The 19118-nt window shown below is 30.9% G+C and overlaps 1 protein-coding gene and 1 long non-coding RNA gene across 2 annotated transcripts; one reads left to right on the top strand and one right to left on the bottom strand.

The window, feature by feature from the left end:
• Window positions 1-510: 510 nt before the first annotated feature.
• LOC107923220 (uncharacterized) lies at window positions 511-2305 on the bottom strand. Its single transcript, XR_001691550.2, has 2 exons — window positions 2003-2305; window positions 511-1892 (listed from the first exon to the last, which is right to left on the bottom strand). It is a non-coding gene; the product is annotated as an uncharacterized lncRNA (long non-coding RNA).
• A 10540-nt stretch (window positions 2306-12845) lies between these two features.
• On the top strand, window positions 12846-15133 carry LOC107922948 (GDSL esterase/lipase At2g04570). Its single transcript, XM_016853152.2, has 3 exons — window positions 12846-14209; window positions 14285-14774; window positions 14864-15133. Exons 1-3 carry the CDS (start codon window positions 13832-13834, stop codon window positions 15061-15063), a joined length of 1068 nt encoding a protein of 355 aa, XP_016708641.2. The 5' UTR covers window positions 12846-13831; the 3' UTR covers window positions 15064-15133.
• The last annotated feature ends 3985 nt before the right edge of the window (window positions 15134-19118 follow it).

The following is a 19118-nucleotide window of genomic DNA, read 5'->3' on the forward strand; positions in this document are numbered from 1 at the left end:
ATGGCCAAGGATTCGTATAAGGCTAAGTTGATGGGTGATTCATCGATTCCACATGGGAATGTTTGTATGAAAGAAGATTTTGAGTGACAGAATGTGGTTGTGACGACGGAGACAGTGAATGAAATTCCTTCCATCACGTTTTCGGATCGTGTTCATAGGTTTATTGAAAAGAAAATAGCTTTATCAATTGTGATCAAATTACTGGGGAGGAAGATAGCTTTCAACAATTTACTCAACAAGGTGTCTGCTCTATGGTATCAAGGGTAGGTTTCAATTAATGGATTTGGAAAATGGCTTTTTCTTGTCCAGTTCCAAGATAAAAGATGATTTTGACAAGATGTTAAATATTTCCCAACAACCAATAATGAGGTAGACACTCAGATGGTATCATTATATAACTTTTTAGATTATCTATGAATTAAATGATTATATAATCTAAAGATGATGATGTATATAGTTACACCTAAATGGTATATTAACAACCATAATATTTAAAAAGAAAAAACAAAGTGAGAAATGAGAAATGCAGTTTTATAAAAAAGCATGCAACAACCAAAACAAATGCTAAACCCTTCCAAATCCAAACACGAGAAAAACAAAAAAAGAAAGAAACTGCAACAACTGGTAAATTAAAGGATGCCAAACTGAAAGATCTCAGAAAGCATGGAAGACAGAGATAGAGCTTCGCAACCACCCATTTTTATTGAGTGAAGAACCAAAGAAATGGAGTCCGGGCGGCGCCCAACTAGATCCTTATCTTGATGTTGTTGACGAGCTTAAAAGTGTCATCGAAGTCGTCTTCATCTTCGGGGGTATCTTCGCAACGTTGGCTATCGCCAGGCTGAGCACCGCCATGGTTGCACCCATGATCGTTTTGACTGGCGTTGCTGGCTTTAACTAAGAAAGAACACACCACCAGCGTGATGAAGCAGAAAACGATCATTCGTCTGGATACGGCCATTGTTGTTTGTCTTTGAGATGTATGCCCAAAGCACAGTGAGTGATATCCCTTTTTATCAGGTGAAAGACGGGAAGTATGGGTTAATGGAGGAGTGTGATTTTTCCTTTCTCTGCTGATTGCATTTTGTTGTGGGGTATTTAAAGATTGATTAGTTCTACTATTTGGGGAGTTCCATCGGGAGTTGAGGAATGCTGTTAGGAGTGGTGTGCATCTTTGAGCTGGTCTTTAGGCAACAACCTTATCTTACTAACACTTGGATTACTTCAATACACTAATACCCTAACATAATTGATTAACATTAATTTGTAATTTGTAAAATACGCTGTACTCTACTATCAACTTCACTATTCATCAACTAAATTTCGTTACTATCTTTTTTTAATACCATTACTCCTATATCTATTATTATTATCAAACCCTTAAGATTTCTGTCAGTTCCATGCCTGTGGTATACAGTTTGGTATATTTTTTGTGAAGAAGTAACATTAAGTTTTAAAATAATTAATGAATATTAAAAGCTTATTTTATATTTCTAAAAAAAATCTTGGTTGTTCCATCTTATTATTAATAAAAAATTGATGCATGAACTATGCTAGAAAGGCCCACCAACAGGTTCATGCCAATTGCCCTGGCACAATCTTGCAAGCGTTAAACATTTCGATGAAGAATGGGCGGAGCGAAGATGGAACATTGCCTCCAAGGCATACAAAGACATGAAGAATGTTGGCCCTTCACCCTCACCACCCATAACAGTTGCACTCAACAAATTCTCTCCATGGAGAAAGGAAAACTCAAACTCGTAATTATCTAGTAGAAACTTGTGACACTCTAAAAAGGTCTGCATCTCCTCCTCCATTGTTGTACATTCAAAGGACCCGCTGCTGATAAACATATCCACCGATCTCTTTCTTACCCCAATCCATCTTCTTCCCTGCAGCAACCTTACCTTTACTACCATCAACCCTTTTACCACCAGTGGTGGAACTACTCGAAGTGTAAAAGCAATATTCAAATCAAAAAGAGAAAGGAAAAAGTGCTTACCTAATTCACTAAAAAGAAACCCAAAGAACACCAATAACCTCAGACCACGAAAAACCAAGGTAGAAGAAAACGAATAAAATTTGCAGAAAATATAGATGGAAAGAAAGCGGAGAATTTGCAGAGGAGGAAAGATAAGAATTTTCAGAGCAAAAGCAAGAGAATTTAATAAATTTATTTAGCGTAGGTGAAGGAAACAAAGTCCCCTCTTTACAGAGAAAACTGAGCCTAACATCCAAACATATGACATTTGCACCCTTAATGCATGTTTCCCAAAAAAAAAAACAACAATAACAACCACTGAAAAGTGCCACAACCCCATAATTTATTATGACGCTTGTAACGCTCACAACCTAAATAATGGCTAGCACACATCTTCATAAATCATGTCTGGTCATCAAATCAATAATTAAGTCATCGATTATAAAATTCAATATTTCAAAAAAAACCCTTATTTGTATATTACGTATATATAAAACGCATCGCCGCACGCCTAACCCTTAAAGGAAACTTTATTAAGCGCCTTGTCTTAAAAGGAGGTCACTTTATAACCCTTCCTTCGATGAGAGAGAGGGGAGCCAAGGACACTATGCCTGGCCAAACATGACAACTTGCCAAGGGCACAACTCTGCCATATTCAACCACACTAACAAGACCACAGTTACACATCATCAGCATACCGTACCACTCCATGTTAAATCCAATAATCCACCTAAAGGGCAACCTGCACTGAATGAATGGCCTACGAATCCAAGGAAGACATATGGCCAATACATTGCCCTCCCTCTTATATAATCTTCCATACCTCATAACAAAGAAGACACTTAATCTATCAACCACCACTTCTCTCTTTCAACTGATCTCTCTTAGGATGTGTAACAAAGAAGACACTTAATCTATCAACCACCACTTCTCTCTTTCAACTAATCTCTCTTAGGGATGTGTAGTCGGTTAACCGACCCGAAATAACATTAACCGAATTAACTAACCTTTTAAAATTTTTAAACTGAACTAATTTTTTTTAAAAAAAATTAACCGAACCGAAATTTTTTCGGTTAATTTGGTCGGTTAACCGAATTAATCGAATTAACCGAATTACCCAAATTAACAGAATTACTTGTATAAAATTATATGTTTTTTATTTTTATTTTTTGTTTTAGATTTTTATTTTTATTTATTAAATTATTTGTAATTTTTATGATTGGGTTGGGTACTTGGGTTAATATATATTGAATTGAGTATTTGGATTTATATTGGATTGGGTTTGAGTGAATAGTGGGCTATTAATATATTATAATTTTATTTATTATTTTTTCGGTTAAACCGAAAAAATTCGGTTAATCGACTGATTTCGAACCGAATTAACTGTTAACCAAAAACTCAAAAAATTATTAACAGACCCCCGACCGAATTAATTCAGTTAACCGATCGATTAACCAAATTCGATCGGTTAACCGAATTTTTTCGGTTTTATCCGAATTTTGCACACTCCTATCTGTCTCCAACTCTTTACAATCTTCCGTTCCTCACTTTAGTCACTTGTAGTTCTCAACCCACTAAGTGTATCACTTTTGACCTTCTTATTACATTCTTGTATCAACAACTTTCAACACAAAAAAATCAAATAAGTTAAATATATTAGTAAGTATGTGATATATATTTAACAAAATGATATATTATTTTATCTGTTAAATATATACAACGTTTACGAGATATATGTAATTATAAGTTGTTTGAATTTCAGTTAGAAAATCAAATTATTTTGATTAATTTTAGCTATTGAATAAATTAGAGCTTAATAATAAATTTTATTTTTAATTTATTTTTTTATGATTCTCATTTAGTATTGAAAAAAAAGGAATTCAAACTCAAGTTTAAACATAGGATATAAATTACATAGTTGAGCACTTAATTTTCATATATTTTCATTTTGGTCATTAAAAAAATACAAAAATTGCAAATAGGGCACTGCCATTACAAAACATTTTCATTTTAGCTTCCCGTTATTAATTCAATATTATTGTTCACTTATTTTAGTCACGTGACTATAATAAATTTTCATTTTGGTTACTCATTTCTTTTTTTAATAATTTTTCTTAAAAAAATGGATTTTTGTACAGAAATAAGTTATTCATTAGCGAAGATGAAATCAAGTTTTTCCTTGTAACTTAATTCCCTATAAAAATTTAAGAATTTTCCAATAAAAACCTTTTTCTTGAAAAAAATAAAATTAATTCTAAAAAATAAAAATAAAATGATTTTTCTCTGTAGAAACCCAAATTGGTCTATAAAAATCCAAGCAATTCATTTTAAAACTTCAAGTTTTTTTTGGGGACAAAATTAAAATTAAAAACAATTAAAAGGATAAAGTGATCTTTCCCGCATAAATAAAAGTTTTTCATAAACTCAAGTAATCTCCCATGTTTTTCCCTTTTTACTAAGCAAAAAAATTAAAATTAATTTTAAAAAATTAAAAAGGAAATTTTCTTGTAAAAAATAAATAAACAAATAAAATAAGTGATTAAAATGAAATTTTACTAAAATAAAGTTACTAACTGAAAAATAATTAAAATAAAAACGTTTTATAACCACAGTATTCTATTTACAAATTTTTATTTTTAATAACAAAAATGAAACTTATAAAAATTAGCCAACCAATTTACCCATAAAGCATCACATTTAAAGTGGAAGTAAAAGATATAAGCAATAATAACTTGGTGTCATGACATGGTATAAAATGATGATAAGAATGTTGTTTCAGTATTACAAAAATCTTGAATGACACAACATTTCTAGTTATGCATACCTTTCATTCCTATCGTTCTCGTAATCCCCCTTATTAACTGCGCCGCTATTTTGAGGTATATGTCTTGTCTTCTTTATTTTGAATTTAAGACTTCCATGTATATTTGATTATTGTTATGTTAGGTTAATGTAAAATTTTATATTCGTTTTCTAGATTTGATTTAAAAATAAATTTAAAATTTTATTTAAATTCGACTCGTATAATAATATTAAATCCGAGTCTTTCTTACTTTTATTAATTTTTTTACATAAATATAAATTTAAAAAATATAATATATCAATTACAATAAATGTTTCTCAATAAATTAAAAATACATTAAAAAAATCATTATAACAAATGTCTCTAAAATAGTAGTAAAATTAAAAATAAAATAAGAGTTATACAATATCCAAACAATAATAACAAAAAAATAGCAGAAAAAAAAAGGTAGATCTGGGCCAGACCCGGGTCAAAAAATCTTACCCGAGGCCTAACCCGTTTAGAAAATAGACCTTATTTTTTGTTCAAACCTATATTTTAGGCCTATATTTTTACCCGAACTCTTCCACTTTTTAAGTAAGCCTTCAGGATTAGGCGAGTAGCTCAGCCCATAATCAGGTCTACTAAGATGTTACAATTGTTATTTTGGTTAATATGTAATTGCCCTGAGCTTGTCCAAAAGTATATAATTGGTATTTAATTTTTTTTATTTAATTGGTATTTGAACTTATATTTTGTTGTCTAGGTTAGTATTTTTACACTAACACAATTAGTTTGTGTTGACGTGACATTGATGACTAATCCAATGGTGACACGTGGTAGTCTCTTAGTATGACATGTCGTGGACATAAATAAAAAAATTAAAATATTTTTAAAAGTATAAATTAATTTTAATAAGTGTAATTTTTTGGACAAGTTCAAGTTCAACTAGGTATTTTTGGATAAATTCAAGGGGCAAACTACATATTAACCCTAATTGTTATTTCGGTTAATTTTTAGGATAACTATTTGATACATATGTGGTTGAAAGTTTTAATTCCATAAGTGGGTTAAGATTTTATTGTTATCACAAGTATTCTTTATTTATTTTCATTTTTCTAAAAATAAACTTAAGAGCATGTGATAAAATCTAAATGTAATACCCCGAAAATTTTTGCAGTAAGATATTATCCTCGATATAGTAAAATAAGAAAATAAAGTGACAAAAAGGAAAATTTTGAGTTGTGTCAACCTTGGAAAGTATATTATGATATATTAATTCAAGAAAGGACTAAATTGTAAAGATGAGAAAAGTCTTGTTGCACAAGAGTAAATACTCAAAATTTGATGAGTTAAAGTGTAAATATGAAAAAGTTGAAGGACCAATAGTGCAAATATTTTAAGGTAGAATGATCTAGAAACTAAGAAAAATGGATGAATTAGGACCAAATTGAATAGGTGAAAATTTATGAGGGACTAAATGACAATTTTACCAAATTAAGTGATGACTCAAGGATGGAATTCTAAAAGATCATGAAGGGCAAAATGGTCAATTAGTAAGAGAGAGAATTCTAGAATGTAATGATTATGTTGATGATATTTTAAATTAATTAATTAGATAAATATTATTTTATTAATATTTTAATGAGATATTTATTATTATTTTATTATTATTTATTTAGTATATAAGGAAGGAAAGATGAAGAATTCTCATCATCTTTCCATGCATGCAAACGTTAGAAGAGAAGAAAAGAAAGAAAGTTTTCTTTTCTTTACAATTTGGTCCTTCCACCAAAAATTCACTATTTTCGCCTAGAAATCAAAAGAATTTCCATAGCTACCAAGAGAGAAAAATGTTAAGGAGACTATGGGGAGTTAGAATTTCAAATTGGATTCAAGGAATAGAAGCTGGAGGAGAGAGAAAATCAAATTAAAGATTGGAATCAATAGAAAAAGGTAAGTACATCAAAATTTTAATATATTTTTAAGTTGTTATTATTGAGAAAGCATGGAAATAATGTTATAGTATAGTTTTCTTACATAAGGTCCTATGTTCTTGATATGCTAGTGAAGAGAAAATAAGAGAAAGTGATGAGAAAATAGTGTAGAAAAAGAAAATAAGGGTGTTATAAACATGGTAATTAATATCTTGCACTAAAACAGTTTTGGACAGCAGCAGTAGTCTAACTTTGAAAAATCATAAAAAATTGTATAAATATAATTATAGGATGAATAAAATATTAAATTAAATCTTATTGAGTCTAGTTTCTTATAGAAGAAATTATGTAAGCAATGAAATTGTAAAGCATGAGATATAATAAATTTTGTGAGACAAGGTCAGAATGATTTCGGGTTCCCCTGTTCTGACTTTGGAAAATCATAAAAAATTGGATAAAAATAATTATGGGCTTAAATTTATATGTTTAGAATCCTGAATGAGTTTATTTTAAATAAAAATAAACAAGAACATAATTTGAATTCTGTACGAAGAGATAATTAATTTTTAGTGAAGAAGGGTCAGAACTGTCAGACAGCAGAACAGGGGTAACTTTAAAGGATAAACTGTACTTATTGACTAAACCAAAAATTCTGAAAATTTTATGGTAAGAATATATATGAGTATAGTTTCAGGTAAAATTATTGGATCTTAAATTTGAGTTCTATATCTCCATAAATAAATAATTTAGTGACTATGACACAGATGGACAGCTTGAATATTCATAAAAGTAAATAATAAAAATTATAGATAATGTTACTTACAAGTGTGTTATATACACTAAGGATGTGGAATGAAGAGGAGGAGGAGGAAAAATGTGTATGAATATTCATCTAGCATGGCTAATTTGCATGTTTTAGGCTCAGGGACTAAATTGAATAAAATTAAAACTTTATGGGCAATTTTGTAAAAATTTCAGAAATGACCAAATTGCATGAAATGGATTATTTTATTATTTAAATTACAAAATTGAATGAAATTATTAATTTAGTTCAAGATCGGGGGAAAACATGTTTTAGGGATTAAATTAAAAAGTGTTGAAATTATGGAAAATTCTGATATTTTATAGAATTCATGGACTGTTATCAATATGTATGAGAATAATAGCTGGAAGTAAGGATTAAATTGCAAGAATTTTATTTTCTTAAACCTAAGGAGGAAATCGTCATTAATTAAAAGTTTAGGGGTAAAATGGTAATTTTGCCTAGAGCATTAATTAAATGCATTAGAATATGAAACGAATGAAAATGATGATCAAATTTATTTATAAATATCCGGACGACTCAAATACGAGACTTGATCGTGGAAAAGAAAAGATATCGAATTAATGAAATTATAAACACAAACAAGCAATAAGGTAAGTTCGTGTAACTTGAATTATATTCTTAAATGCTTGAAATGTATGTTATTGATGTGAATATGATTTGAATGTTCATTATATGAAAATTAATGAAACATTGATATATTTGATAAAATGGGAAGAAATCCTGGTTCAATGAAAGGAAAATTCGATGGATCTCTGAAAAGGAATTGACGGTAAAAAGGATCTAGCCCAGACGGGTGATCCTATCCTGATACAGCCCTCCCGAAGAATATGTGTAAAATGGATTTAGCCCTGACGGGTAATTTGAATTAGGGTCTGAATTTAGCTTGGACTAGTAATTCAGATCCAAGCTCATTAGAGTAATTGTCGTTGCAGGGGATTTAGCCTGGACTGGTAATCCCGACAATACTCTATGAGTTTACATTACAGGAGATTTAGCCTGGACTGGTAATCCCGCTGTAAGGATGAGGTTCGCGGAAATGTGTTATCTGAAATGAAATGTGTAAGACCATGGTTGAAAGATACCATGGCAACATGACATGAAATGTGTAAGACCATGGTTGAAAGATACCATGGCAACGTGACATGAAATGAATAAGACCATGGTTGAAAGATACCATGGCAACGTGACATGAAATGAACAAGACCATGGTTGAAAGATACCATGGCAACATGACAGAAAGTGAGTAAGACCATAGTTGAAAGACACTATGGCATCATGTCGAAGATAAATAAGATCGTGGATGAGAGACGCCAAGACATCTGTTGAACAACTAATATTCAGGTAATGTGTATCAAATGATGAATGGTTTTATGAATTGGTCATGCAAAATGGTTGTATGAAATGTTTACAAGAATTGGTCATATGGAAATATATGTACAAAATAGTTGTATGAAATAATTAAGAAGATAGATAAATGAAATAAGTATAGGTACATGGAATATAATTTATGTTAAGTTTGATATAAACTATTACCGGAATAAATATACATAAAATATATGGAAATGGTGGAGCATGAAATATTGATATAATGAAAGGAATGATATATACTTATGAAGAAACGGTAAGAGAATGATATGTTTTATGACATGTACATATATGATTATCTTTAATATGTTTGAAACAAGGAAATTATGTAAGTAAAAACAATTATTAAAACTCAAGTGTGACATGTCGAGAAAATAGTATATCAATGTTGAATTTATTTGAAATATGTACTAGTATACTAACAATGTTGTTGTTTGATGCTTAGACAAGTGTCAAGCTGTTGATTGAATGGTAATATATTTATTTATATGATGCATTGAATCGGTAAGTATTTAATTGAATTTTTTTAAGTGATCTGTAAATTCTAGTAATGCTTTGAAACCCTATTTCGATGGCGGATACGGGTTAGGGGTGTTACACTAAACCTCACTTGCAAAATTAAAATTTTTCACAACTATTGTACTAAGTAATTGTCTTAATATTTAATGAAATAATAGTGAAATTTTTAAATTCTACAAATAAGGTTAAGAGGTTGATAAGTATTCAAGGCACATAACAATATTTTAAAGCCGCTTGTGAAATTTTTTAAAAAAGTACACTTTCAATATATCAAATACTAACTCATATTTAAGACATAAATAGTGGATAATTCTATAAATTGTTATTATTTGGTTAAAATACTATCACAAATTGGTTCAACATTGATTCAATTAAAAAAATTAATTTTTTACATAAGTATAATAATTATTATTAAAAATTATTGTATTTCTATATTTTTATATAAAGTTTGTAAAAGACAATTTAGGCCTAAAATAAATTTAAAAAGCACACACTTATCATGAAACTTAAACCTAGGACATTATGATGTCTAAATTCCAAGCATCAGCATCCTAATTTGCTTTTACATCAACTTGTTATAAATGTATCTTTTAACATAATTTTTTCACCTATATGTAAATATGTCCTAATATAGTATTATGTTAAAATAATTTAAAAATAAATTCACTTAATTTCATTTTGAATGATATTTCATCATTTGATTTACTAATAATTGTAACGATTAGTTAATGAAATCTTGGTATTGTTTATAAAGCTTGAATTTTTGAGTTATTAAGTATTCAAGTTTGAGTCTTAAATACGCAATTATCATATGTGGTTAAGATTTTTAAGTGGACAATTTTTTAAATTATTGAGTAGAATTTTTGAAAAGTAAATATTTTTAGAAAAAAAGCATAATAAAAATTTGAAATGACATTGTACCCTTTAACCTTTTTTTATTTTTATTAATTTTTTTGTTTTTTTAACATCTACTAATTGAATTTGTGTAACTTCAATGATGGGCGTCGAAACCACCAAATATAATTTCTTATGTTCTAACTTAATTAAACAATAGTAAAGAGAAGTAGGATCGATCTCACAGGGACTGAGACTCCTAATTTTCCTGTTTACGTAACCAAATTCTTGTGTCTAGGCAGTTGTCGTACCCACAACCTATACGTGCAGAGCTAAAAAATAAATAAAGGCGGAATTTAGTTGATAAAGAAAAAATAAAATAAAATGAAATAATAACATAAGAAAGGTTGCAAAATAAAATCGAATAATTTAAATTAAATTTGTACATCAAATATGTGAATGCTTAGCCTTAGCTTCGGTACACTCCGAACTTGAATTGATTCTTAAAAATATATTCTTTCTTCTTAACGATAAGTTGGTTATAGCGACCAAGGACGCCCCAATCGTCAACTCTTCCTTGTGTAGTTGGTCCCGGTACGACTTGTAAACCAACCTTTATCGATTATCTAACCATGTAACATGCGTTCGTAATTCAAGATCTCAGTAGCCTTGCGATCTAAAAAAGTCCATTTCGATTTAATAGCATCAACTGCATGGGTTGTTTAAATCCAATCATATCTCCCTTGACGGAACTCAACTAACTTTTTCCAATTGAACATACCAATTTGTTCGTGGGAACTCAAATATGGCGGACGACCAACTCGTTTTCCAATTATACGCCAAAACAACTCCCTCCCAACGTGCACTTTGAGCTGAAATTAGATAAACTTCAAGGGACAAATGTGACTATCCCATATACAGGAGAGATAATGAATACCATGTTGTAAGGTTCTAGTGCAGGTTCATATCTCACCATTTTTTATTGGAACTACAATCGGCCTAAGGCCAAATGAGGTTTGGTTGAGTATAAAATTAATCATACTCGATTGCGATTTAAAAGTGGATTTGAATGTAAGAGTGATAAGTGAAAAGGAGAAATGACTTAAAAATAATTGAACCAAAAAATAAGGAAATGAAAAAAAAGAAGAAGTAAACTTGAATAGCTACTACGCGTGAGAGAGAAAATATAAGAATTGTTTTTAATTCTATTCGAGTGTGTCTTTTTCAAGCCACCATTATAAGGTATTTATACACTTTTCATATGCCAAATTTTGCATGATTGCTCTTAGGATTATGCCTAACAAGCAACTAAAATCAGATTTTTTTTTTATTCATAGAGTTTGACAAAATCACAATCCGATTTTTATTCAACCACAAATTCTGTAACTTTTTAATTTGGCCCTTTTTATTGGTTTTTGTTTCAATTTAGCTGAATTTACTTGTTTACTTGAACTTTAGTATTCTAATTGCATTCTGACAAAATTAAAACAAGAAATCCCAAGCTTAGTAACATTCTATTCAAAATTTGACCAGAAATAAGTACATTAAACACACAAAATTAACTTGTTATCATCCAAATACATTATAATAATATAGATGTTTACTATAGTATCCATCCTTAATGGTGAAAAAAAATAAAGAAGGTAATTATATAATGAACACAATGATATAGAAATTAATAATCCCTATCAACAATATTACTAGTTTAATGAAAAAGAATTTTGTTGATGTAAGTGTTGTTAAAATAGAATCGAATTAATAAATCAAATCGATATATTGATCTAAACAAAAGATTTGAATAACCCACTAAACAACCACTCAAAACTAATAAAAAAAACCCAAAATGAACACAAAACAAACAATTAAGTCCATTTATAATTTTTTTTCATAGTTAAACCAATTAATCTGACAACTGATATAAACTCTACATTAAGTTCAATATCCAAATTTCGACAAAGGTCCCAATGGTAGAGTAAAAACCTTGTAATTGAATTGATTGTCGCAAAGGGATATACCAATTAATGTGGTTGAGGACCAAAAAGAAAATCATAGAAAAATATAATAAATGAGGGGTTAGTTGCAGGTAAAGCACCACCTTTCTAGTTGGGAAAGCCCTTCCAATTCAAGGCCTTGACCTACACACCAACGACTTGCATGTGTTTCTACTAATAACACCACCAATAATAAATCTCTCTCCACATTTTTTTTCTTTTTAGATCATCTGAATTATTTCCCACATTTTAATTTAAGTAGTCCGTATGCTTTACGGGTTTAGTTGATTGCTTTTGCTATTAATTTTAATGATGCCTTTATTAAATTAATTTCAAATTTTATCAATAAATTATTAAAAAATGTAATGCTTCTACTCCAAATATCTTAATTCGGTTTGAATCATAAAGTCATCAAAATAAATTTTGTTATATTTAAAATTATTATATCGTATATTGTTGATGGAGTTTAATTTCACAAAAGTTAAACCATCATGTATCTTATTTTTTAAAATATAAATTAAGGACGCTAACTGTTTTTTAATCAAATTAAAAAAATTTTATTGTACATAAATTTAAGGTATAAATCTCATAATTAGACATAAATTTTGGTCTAATGTATAATTTTATACATGCAACTTTAATTTTTTATATTTTTATAAATAAAATTTTGGTTTGATCCATTTCTCACAAATTGTTAACATTATTATTGATATATATAGGTAAATGACTTAAAATGAACAGTAAAAGTTGATGACGTTATTCAACCAAAGAGAATGACGCCACCAACATGCCACGTCAGCTACCAGAATAAAAAAAATATTTTTTGTGGTGCCAAGGAGAAATAATAGTATTTTCCTAATATTTATTAAGTTGAACCATTCTCCTTGGCACCACTAAAAAATTAATTTTTTTATTCCAGTGGCTGACATGACATGTTGGTAGTACCATTCTCTTTAGCTTCGTCAATTTTTATTGTTAATTTCAAGTCATTTATGTATATAATAAAAAAAACAGATCATTTTTTTAATTAATCAAGATTTTAAAATTATCTATATAAAAAATCTAAATAACACATTTAATTAAAATTAATGTATTATTAATTTATCTTTAAATTTAATAGCTTGTATTTATGAAAGACATTAAAAAGCTTTAATTATGATACAGGACTTAGCTAAAGCCTGAAGCAATAAGAACCATTGTCTCAAATGTTTGGACGTCTTTAGCCAACCTGGCCGTTATTACATCACCCAAGAACAGCGCTTACTCCTGATTCAAGTAGCTATTAAATCTTTCACCAACATTCCATCTTAATTATTATATATATAGATATATTTTTTTTTGGAATATATATTACCATATCATAGTTACATACAATTATAGTGTTTTGTATTTATATAAAATTTTAACATTTTATTTATTATTATCATTTTCTGTGTCAGCTTGGAATATATATATATTTACGCATATAAAAGCCCTCCTCCAACCATTTGATCATCCGAAAGTTAGAAAATAAGAAATAAGAAAGTTAGCTCGATCCCTCCCCTCCCCACCCCTACCACATTTGTATATATATATATATAGTCTGTTTGAAAATCTATGGAATTGAAGCAAATGGCGCCATCGATACACATCTTATGGCTCCTTTCAATTCAATTTTTGGTGTTGGTTAATGGGGGCAAAATTCCAGCAATCATAGTGTTCGGGGACTCCTCAGTTGATTCTGGGAATAACAACTACATCCCCACCGTAGCTAGGAGCAATTTTCAACCTTATGGTCGAGACTTCAACGGTAGGCGTCCAACGGGAAGATTTTCCAATGGCAAAATCACAACCGACTTCATCTCCGAGGCTTTCGGCCTCAAACCGGCAATTCCTGCTTACCTCGATCCTTCCTATAGTATATCCGATTTCGCCACCGGAGTTACCTTTGCTTCTGCCGCAACCGGCTACGACAATGCCACTTCCAATGTCCTCGTAAGTTCCCGCACTTCATCTTCTTCTTCTTTTTTTTTCTAATAAAACGATGCATATTCAAATTTTAATTTTCAGTCAGTGATACCACTATGGAAACAACTGGAGTACTACAAGAACTATCAAAAGAAACTGAGAGCCTATCTGGGAGATAGGAAAGCCAACGGCGTAATCAGCGGGGCTTTATACCTGATAAGCGTGGGAACGAACGATTTCCTGGAGAACTATTACGCAATCCCAGGCCGTTCATCGGAATACACCATCGAAGAATACGAAAGCTTCCTGGTTGGGATCGCCGCAAGTTTCACAGAGAAGCTGTATGAACTTGGAGCCCGGAAGATATCGTTAGGAGGGCTGCCTCCGATGGGGTGTATGCCGTTGGAGAGAACCGGGAACCTTATGGGTGGAAGCGAGTGTGTAGATAGTTTCAACAATTTGGCAGCCGATTTCAATGGGAAACTGAATGCTTTAGTGATTAAACAGAATAAAAAGTTTCATGGAATGCAGATGGTGTTTTCAGATCCCTATGGTATTTTGATGAAAATCATTCAAAAGCCTGCAGTTTATGGTATGGCTTTTGCCTTAATATTGTTAAATTATGTTTAAGTAAACTGATATCAGATTTAATGTTATTTATATAAATAATTGGATGGGCAGGGTTCGAGGTAACGGCGGTGGCATGTTGTGCAACAGGGATGTTCGAAATGGGATACGCATGCAGCCGGAGAAATCCTTTTACATGTTCCAATGCCGACGAGTTTGTGTTTTGGGATTCTTTTCACCCCACTCAGAAAACCTGTTCTATCATAGCCAGTTACATTGTCCAAAATGCTTTGGCCAAGTTCCTTTCACTTTAATTGTATGCTCCACTATATGATATAAGCCAAAAAAAAAAAATATCTGTATAACTCTAGAATTTTTTTTTTACCATTTTTATATTTAATCTATTTGTTATTTATGTCATCTTCAATAATAATAATTTAGATTAGAATTTTAAGTTGTAATTTATTTACCTTCCAAAAAATAATTTTTATTTAAATTTATTTTTGTACTTGTTACTCATATGCAAAATCTTTAAAATTATGTACGCTTTTATTCATAATTTATTTATACATGACCAGTGGCGGAACCAAGGAGTTAGTCCCTTGGCCCTATTAAAATGAAAAAAAAAATTATTTACACCTTTTATAATTTATAAAACTTTAAATTAGTAATGGTAAAATTGTACTCTGACATCAAAAATGATAAAAATTTGATTTAATCATTTAAAAATTATAAAGATATACACTATTAAAATAGTCAAATTATATTTTTACTATCGTAAAAATATACAATTTAATTTCAGCCCCCCAAAATAATTTTCTAGCTCTGCCATTATGTATGACATTGCTAATATTGATTAATAAATTTGCTTATGTTTGAGTTGTGTGACCCAAATTCTAAGAGATTGTTTGCGAGTAAGGTTAAACAAAATATATTTTCTTTCTAGAAGATTTAGTATTTATGAGTATAATATATTTAGCATTTATTAGCATAATATATTTGACATTGATTAAAATTAGGGTTTTTTTAACTTATAAATAAATGTAGTCGAAACTCCTCTTTGTATCATTCGAATTCGACATTAGTGAATTTTCTTCTCTACCTGTGGTTTTTTCCCCGAAAGGTATTCCACGTAAAATTTGTGTGTTCTATTTTTTCTTTCTTTTTCTTTGTGATCTTTCTATATTGCCAGTATTGACGTTTAATTTTTTAATAAATTAGTATCAGAGCTTTTTCAGGTTGTTTGTTTTGATCATAGTAATGACGAAAATAAAGTATTATATTCCGCTATTGGATCACAACACCAGATTCTCGCTGTGGCAGATAAAGATGCAGGTAGTTCTTGCGCAGATGGATTTGGAGGATGCCCTGCTAGGAGTAGATAAGATGCCTTCGACATTGACAGAGAAAGAAAAGAAGCGTAAAGATTGAAAGGCTTTAACGCAATTACATCTGCATCTATCGAATGAAATTCAACAGGACATGCTGAAAGGAGAAGACTACCGCTGTATTATGGGCAAAACTACAACAATTATGCATGTCGAAAACCTTAGCAAGTTGCATATGAAGCAACGCCTTTATACTCATCGTTTGGAGGAAGGTACGTCTATGCACTAACACTTAATTGTGTTTAAAGAAATTCTCTCAGACCTAGATGGCATAGAGCACTACACCAAAACAGGTTTTTAGCGGCGTTTTTTTAGGCCTTTAGCGGCGCTTTTTAACGCCACTAAAGATATTTGCGGCGCTTCTTCAAGCGCCGGAAAAAATGCCGCTAATGAAAACGTCGCAAATGTTTGCAGCGTTTACAAACAAAAACGCCGTTAAAGACCATGTTCTTTAGCGACGCTTAGAAAAAAACGCCGCTAAAGATCATGTTCTTTAGCGGCGCTTAGAAAAAAACGCCGCTAAAGATCATGTTCTTTAGCGGCGCTTAGAAAAAAACGCCGCTAAAGAACATGTTCTTTAGGGCGTTTGTAAAAAAATGCCACTAAAGACCATGTTCTTTAGCGGCGCTTAGGAAAAAACGCCGCTAAAGAACATGTTCTTTAGCGGCGCTTAAGGGAAAACGCCGCTAAAGATCATGTTCTTTAGCGGCGTTTTTTTTCTAATCGCCGCTAAAGAACATGTTCTTTAGTGGCATTTTTTACAAACGCCGCAAAAGAACATGTTCTTTAGTGGTGCTTTTATACAAAAACGCCACTATTTTTGGGATTTTTTTATTAAATTTTTCATTTTTTCTGCCCTCCTGTAGCAAAATTTCAAAAGCAACATTTCAAAAGCAACCAATAGCAATAAATTTATATAATATTTCAACATAAGGGAATAAAATAATATTAATATCAATAAATAAAAGTGAATTCATATTGTTTTTGCAAAAAATGTTAAATGTTAAAATGATAAAAATATTTATGTCATACACTATGAAGGTGGAAGTTGCGACTTAAACATCTTCATCATAATCTGAAGCTGCTGCTGAAGTTCGTCGTACTTTTTGCTCTGCTCTGCTTCTCTTGCTGCAGCCTCCGCTTCCCTCGCTGCAGTCGCTGCTTCCCTCGCTTCCGCCTCTGCTTTAAGTTGTAGCTGGAGTTCTTCATATTTCCTTTGAACCTCAATTGTAGTCGCTTGCATCTGAGCCATTTGGTCTTTTAACCTCTGAACTTCAGCTTGAGCCTGACTCCCCGAAGCCATGTATTGGTGGGAGCTGGATCCAAAATATTGGGTTGGGCTAACAAAAGATCCTTGAAATCGAACCCGACCATACCTTTCAGGACCCAAAACTTCAGTAATAATCCGATTATCAATATCTTCAAGATGAACCGAACTATCACTAGAAGCAATTGCTTCGTACTCCGCCTTTTTATCATTTAGTTTTTCCTAATAAATATATCACATAGTTAGGAACACAATATTATATATTGAAAAACATATGCAACATAACAATAGTCGCATTAACTGCAATGAATTAAACCATTAGAAAATAAACACTATAAATAACTAAAATAAGTCAAATCGTATTAAGTAAACGTACCATTATTTCAGCAGCTTCAGGAGTCATGGGAGATCCATCTTTCTTCCTATGTGTAATTTCAAAAAGTTGAAGGCGTCCAACTTTTTGACCGGACGACCGTTCCTACAATATAGTAGTATAAATATTATTTAATAGAAAGTTATACATATTCGACAATATTAAAAAATTTAAAAATACCTCCGCCTCAGCTACACATGCGAAACTTCTCGACCCGGCTGTGTGGGTGAATTTTTGTTTCTGCCTGCTGCTTATTCCAACTTGTTCACGATCCTACGTTATGAAATTTTTTAGTACGTAAATAGAAAATACTATAAACCAAAATAATTACAATAGTTTAGAAGGACGTCAGACCTCGCCTTTATTCGAATGCCAAAATCTAACCGCATCTTCCCATTGGTACCTCAACATACCCAGCGGGACATTTTGCAATTTCTCATCGAGGGTTGTTTTTGTCTTATAATAATTTTTCTTCAAAGTACTTTTGTTGTCTCTCCATCTTTTTCCCAATGCCTTCTTTACATAAGCATCCGAGACCTCTAAAGCAAACCTCGCCTGCAAAAAACAAAAAACACAAGTTAATAAAGTAAATATAAATGAAACTATTTCCCAAGCATTATAGATGACATTAACATTTTGTTACCTTAATATTATCGAGGGCTTGGTTTTTGTTGCTATCGGGCATTTGATGCCATGACTCGTAGTTTATAGGTAACATATTCGGATTTCGTGCTAAAATGCCCATGTATCCAGCTAAAAGTCGAGCTTCTGATCCAACAGGCTGACCAAAACTGTTTCGTCCAACTTTGACACGCTCGACTGAATCTAACTCGTACAACTCTCTAAGTAGCGTACGTCCTCGACCTCTGCGCGTCCCACCATTTTCAGCTACAAATGGTATATTATAATATAAGAATTTGAAAAATAAATCAACTATAACAGAAACACGCATGTAAATTAAATGAAAAATTACTTTGAACTTCTGTAGGATCCTCAGCTGTAATCGGAACATTTGAAGATCCAACTGCTGTCTGTTGTTCAGTACTATTAGTTTCTGTCGAGTTTGGATTATTTTGAACAATGCTTCCCCTTAGAATTTTTCTTCTAGGCATTTTATCTACAATACACATAAAATAGTTAATAACTTAATAGCTAATTACAACAATAACAGCACATATAAAACAGTTGAAACATATAATAAGACGAAGATTTAAATTATGATATTATATATAATTAAACAATCGTAAAATCTTACTACATCATTATTCGTAAATATCTTCATCGGTATCCTGACGAACCCATCCAAATTGTGCACTAGTACTAGGGATATTATCGTTTAAG

Source organism: Gossypium hirsutum, chromosome A11 (genome assembly GCF_007990345.1).
Source record: "Gossypium hirsutum isolate 1008001.06 chromosome A11, Gossypium_hirsutum_v2.1, whole genome shotgun sequence".
Lineage (NCBI taxonomy): Eukaryota > Viridiplantae > Streptophyta > Magnoliopsida > Malvales > Malvaceae > Gossypium > Gossypium hirsutum.

Bases quoted from the DNA above. Each gene is read 5' to 3' on its own strand.
- LOC107922948 (XM_016853152.2), top strand. From the start codon at position 13,832: ATGGAATTGAAGCAAATGGCGCCATCGATACACATCTTATGGCTCCTT. The intron at 14,210-14,284 runs GTAAGTTCCCGC...TTTAATTTTCAG, and splicing joins ATGCCACTTCCAATGTCCTC to TCAGTGATACCACTATGGAA. The intron at 14,775-14,863 runs GTATGGCTTTTG...TTGGATGGGCAG, and splicing joins TCAAAAGCCTGCAGTTTATG to GGTTCGAGGTAACGGCGGTG.